Below are 5476 nucleotides of genomic sequence, written 5' to 3' on the forward strand. Positions count from 1 at the left end.
GACAGGGAAGGAAGGAACAACTAGAGCGTCACTCTTGAGACTTTGATTGAAAAAAATTCACTTGAACACTACCTAGAATGGGAACGGTGGATCCATTGGCTATGGAAATATTATATTTTTCCGTTTTGGACACAAAATTATGGACAGAGGCAGGGCAATTAGCCATATGATTAGTAGCCCCCGAATCAATTATCCATGAGTTACTATTTTCTGGCATAATAAAATAGGCATGTAAATTACCTGACACATGAGTTGAGACATACTGACCTTTGCTAGATGGCATGGACTTAGTGAGTTGTTGGAGAATTTGACTCAATTGATGACTAATATCTTAGTTGGACATTGATGTCTCGGCTACTGCAGCATGCTCTTTCTTGGACAGTTCCTTTTCCCTTTTAAGATGCGGATATAATTCCCAACAACGGTCCTTGGTGTGCCAGTTCTTTCCACAATGATCACAGTGAGACGGTTCCCTTTTTCCCTTACCTTTTTCAAATCCCTGTGACTTCTTTCGAAAATTGTTTTCTGCAAGTAATACAGTAGATTCAGAGATTGAGGACTTCACCTCGGAGTTCATGGTTTTCTTTCTTGTTTCCTCTCTTTGAATAGTTGCACAAACAGCAGCAAGTGATGGAAGGGTGCTTTCCATTAGAATATTGCTTTTCAGATTTTTCATATTCTGGTTTAAGACTACGAAATATTGTGAAAAATCTGTAAAAGTGGATGATATATGTTTAACTCATCCCACAATTTCTTCAAATTCCCAAGGTGTTCTGTAAAAGTCTTCTCACCTTGTTGCAAAGCACCGATTGCGAGTTGAAGTTCAAAAACACGGGCATAATTGTTCTGGTTTTCGTATAAATCTTCAATTGAATCCCACATCTCCTTTGCAGAATCAGAGAAAGTAAAAATTCCAGCAATAATTGACTCCATAGAATTGAGTAACCAAGATCGAACAAGCTGATCATTAGAAACCCAATTCTTATATTCGGCATCATCAATGGCACGACACACCTTTGCACCATTAATGAACCCTAATTTCCTCTTGCCACCCAGAGATAGTGAAACAGCCCTAGACCAAGATATATATAGTTTGTTCCATTCAAGAGAATTGATGACAGTTTCCAACCGGGAATAGAATCAGTCTCTGTTGTTACAGCAGATTTTGGGTTTGGTTTTGGATCTGACATAGTATTTTGTGTTTATTTAGATTGATTTAGAGGAGAAATTAAGCGCTCCGCTCTGATACCATGTAGAATTAAACAACCAATCAAAGAGACAAAACACAAGAATTTATAGTTGTTCGGTGCCAATGCCCCAGCCTACGTCCACGGGAGAAGAAAGGTTTATTGCTTGATTGATTTAGGTTTGTGTTATAGAGGGTTATATATAGCACAATATGAGTGCATATTTATATCTCTAGTTTCTAAAAGGAGTGGAGACTTTCCTTTATAGAAAACATACAAATCTATCGAACCTCTGTCAAAACCGACTAGAGCGCGCCCGCGCCTTCATCATGTGCAACATAAGTGTGCCTGCGCCTTCTCTGATTTCTCCCAGAATGGATCAACGGTTTTTTTTCACACTCCTAGAACATACATACATTAATGTATTACACTAAGCTAGTTGCATTACTTCATAGAATAATATTTTAAAAGGTACTTTTATTCTATATGACCAATTCCCATCAATGATTCAATGTTGAAGCAGGATGACTATATACGTTTACATCATTGATTAGAAGGCTGGATTACACTAATCATTCAATAGTTAGTTTACAATTAAAATTATTTAATATCAGCACAAGGCATCCATCTGGCATATGCAAAGATTAGTCTTCTGCATTCAATTCATTGAGATACTTTGTGATGGTTTCGACAAACACTTCATTAATCCCAGGTTCACTCGGTGCGGCAGCCAGATTGGTGCTTCCTCTTTTGCTCTACAACATAATGAAACGAACTTATATTAGTATTACTTAAGAAAATATTCCAGAGGTTTATTTTTTGGTACCAAACTATTTCAGAGCAGCTCTGAAAAGCAGAAACAGGGAAATATTTCAGAGCTACTCATTCGTATTTGTGATAGAAATATTTGAGATTTTCATGTGCCAATAAAAAGAACTAACAAAGAAATTAATTTTGACGGGGTTATCTCATTCAGTTTGAGTTGAAATCCAAAATAAATAATTCAATAAAAGAAACAAAACAGGAAAAACCTTTACCGAAGAAACCTTCCGTCGCTTTTGTGGCCTTGTTCTAGCATCTACCATGCCGATCAGCTCATTGAACCGGAAAACAGATGACCCACACCCCTATTAAGTTTTATACGTGGAAGTAATATATTATAACTAACGATCAATGGCATGTTTAGTATGCAAAAATATAACAACTTGGTATGTTTTTTTTTTCGAATCCTGAATCGTATCTATTGATAGTTCAAGTCATCACTTAATTTGCAAAAACCATTGATTCAAGATGCCAAAATGTCCAACACAAATCTATATATATGTCATGAATAACAACAGTTTCTCTCTTATAGAAGTTATAGCACGTAGACAGTATACTATAGCTGGATCACCCCTGCATCACACTTATTTGCAAGGGTAGTTCTCATTATTATCATACCGGCCTTGTAATGGGTATTTTCTAGAAAGTATCGGTCATGAACGATAAAGAATGTAAGAGTGGCCTATAGGTCGCAGTTAGAAATTACTTACAAGTATCTATTACAAATCAAAATTTACATGGATGGAAAAATAGCAAAAAGACATAATGTAAATTATAGCATATTATATATATGGTATACAATTCAAGTATTTTTTTTTTCCAGGGATTTAGTGTGCTATAATTTAGGTATACTTGAATTGTATACCATATATAATTCTCAGGGATATTATATATATGGTATGCTAATTTACTGTGCTCAATCTCAGGGATTTAGTTACGAACAGACCTTCAAATTATATATATCCTACCTGATCACTAATTAGTGATCCTAATTTCTACATACAGTATAGACTTCTAAACGTACACAAGTACATTAGTGATCCTAATCTCATATTTACTATCATTCACAAATACACACGTAAATACACGTTTGGCTGGGCAGTGCGGTAAATATAATTCGCTCGATCCTATACAAATAGAAGAAGACATGGATACAATGACTACGATGGTCTTCTCCAGCTAGTAGCTCAGTATGATTAGCAGAATATGGGAGAATAAAAAGGAGGACAGTTAAAATTTTCTTTCCACAGATATGTATATGTATCTAATCTACCTGTTTAACAATTGTTTCATACTTCCTAACACAGTGAAATTGCCTTGCATCATCTTCATCTCTTGACATTTGAATTAGTTTTCCTTCTTCTTCTATTTCTAAGGATTATGTCAGTGGCTTATTAGAATGACGAAAACCAGCTTTATATAGAACGAAGATGATTAATAATGGTGTGTGCATGCATGTGAATTGTCCACTGGGGCAAGTTGCACGAAAGAATCAACGAAGCTTGCAAACAAAGCATGTAAAAATTTGACCTATATTTTGAGTGTAACCGTTACGTATGACCTTATACATTGATACCATTAATTAAGAATAAAATATTAAATAAAAACCGTTATTAATGTTCCAGGCCACTAATGTATTTTTTTACTTCAGGCATTTGAAACGTGATTACAGATTGGAACAATGTTTAAATGTAATGTCAAGCTTTTGAAAAAACATAATGACTGTAACAGTTAACTAACTAACTTCACCAAACAATTAAAGGAAGAGAAGCCAATGGGGATCCCTCATTGTAAAGGGGCGTTTTGGTTTTCCTTTAGATGTAGCGAAGAAAGGGGAATGGGTTGAAGCTTTCTGGAGAGACCGAGTTCGCTGATGAGCGAGCTGCCTACGTATCCTCTTTTGGTTTTTTCAGGGGAGAGAGGAATCAGGTCTCACGTAGTTCAAATAGGTGGTATTTATAGGCTTGTGGAAGTGTCAATCTTAGAGACACGTGTGTCTCTTGCACACGTGTAAGGTGGAGATTGTGAATGAGTGTTGGGCTGGTTTTAGTATAAGTTGTGTGCTGATTGGGAGTTGGCGTGGTAGTCCCTATTTTCCGGTGGTGGAAAGTACAAGTAAGATTTTGGTAATGATTACCCCTGGTGGTGACTTTATCTGAGGCATTCTGTCTCTGGCCGTTTCTTTGTACTGAGACATCCTTGTTCGTACCACCTACATGAAAGGAGCTGCTCACAGATCGGTCTTGGAGATCGGTGTCTTGGGTTTGCCTATGCTGCGTGCGTATGTCTTCACAAGGGAGCTACTCACAGATCGGTCTTGGAAGTCGATGTCCTGAGTTCGCTTATGCTTCACGCGTGCATGATATTCCTTAATGAAGATATTACTCCCCTACATTCATCACTTCAAATTTTTATAGTAACGGATAACAAACTTTGCCAAGTGGAAGCAAGTCTCCTTTGGAAATATTTGGACTTCAATAGTTCAATCCGATTACTTTTCCATCTTGGTACTTATCTCTATTAGGGCGAGTGAAATATATGATCGAAAAACATATGTACCAATCTGCATTCAAACTCACATTGCATATTTGCATCCAACCATGGCCAGGAAAGTAGTATATGTGAAATAATTGGTAAATCGAACTTGAAAATATCGTTGAGAATATAGAAAAACAAGAGGTGCGAATGTGCATATAAAGTTTAGCAATTAGTTTTGCTGACCTCTCACCCAACAAATAATATATCTAAAATATTTTAATTCTCGCGACCCTTAGCTACAGTAGAGCAATATATCTAAAATAGTAGAGCAATAGTAATTTAATATTTTTTTAATGTATCTCTAAAACTCATCGTATTTTGGCTTTTTTGTATGGCAAAAATCGTTACTATCGCCCACTACAGGGCAATTACTTTGTTTTTTTGTCCTTTTGTCTTTTGGCATGGCAAAATAGTTAATATCGTTCTTTTGTCTTTTTGTTTTCAAATTTAACGATAGCTGTGTAAATTAGAGAGAGACGTGAGAGAGACCGTAAAGTAGAGAGAGAAATAGAGACACGTGCGTAGCACGTGCCATTGACTAGTGAATATATATAGCAGCTGATTGATATGGGTTGATATATACTAAATATTTAAATTGGGCTGGAGTGAAAACTTTGCTTTACCAACTATCGTATTGTATTGTGGACTTAAAATAACTTGAGGCTCGGCCGGTATGGATACCCAATAGTTTCTTTTCGAACAAGTTAGTTAACCGTCAATATTACTTATGTTTAGAATTGATTTCACATTTATTAAGGGTTGAAACGTGAAGTAAAAGGATTTAATGATTTTGGAGCAAGTAAATGATGAAGCTAAATATCGTTATTAGTGAAGTAATATTGGTGGACACTTAGATATGTAAAGTGCGGGCTTTAGGCGAATCTCAATAATATTGGTGTAGAATTCCATGTTAGTGGTGATGCTAAGAG

The 5476-nt window shown here is 36.1% G+C and overlaps 1 protein-coding gene across 1 annotated transcript; it reads right to left on the reverse strand.

Moving 5' to 3' along the window:
- Positions 1-1659: 1659 nt before the first annotated feature.
- Positions 1660-3383, reverse strand: LOC147482145 (uncharacterized). Its single transcript, XM_086581411.1, has 3 exons — positions 3283-3383; positions 2225-2314; positions 1660-1942 (listed from the first exon to the last, which is right to left on the reverse strand). Exons 1-3 carry the CDS (start codon positions 3349-3351, stop codon positions 1832-1834), a joined length of 270 nt encoding a protein of 89 aa, XP_086437537.1. The 5' UTR covers positions 3352-3383; the 3' UTR covers positions 1660-1831.
- Between the last annotated feature and the right edge of the window lie 2093 nt (positions 3384-5476).

Source organism: Coptis chinensis, chromosome 8 (assembly GCF_015680905.1).
Source record: "Coptis chinensis isolate HL-2020 chromosome 8, ASM1568090v1, whole genome shotgun sequence".
NCBI classification, from domain to species: domain Eukaryota; kingdom Viridiplantae; phylum Streptophyta; class Magnoliopsida; order Ranunculales; family Ranunculaceae; genus Coptis; species Coptis chinensis.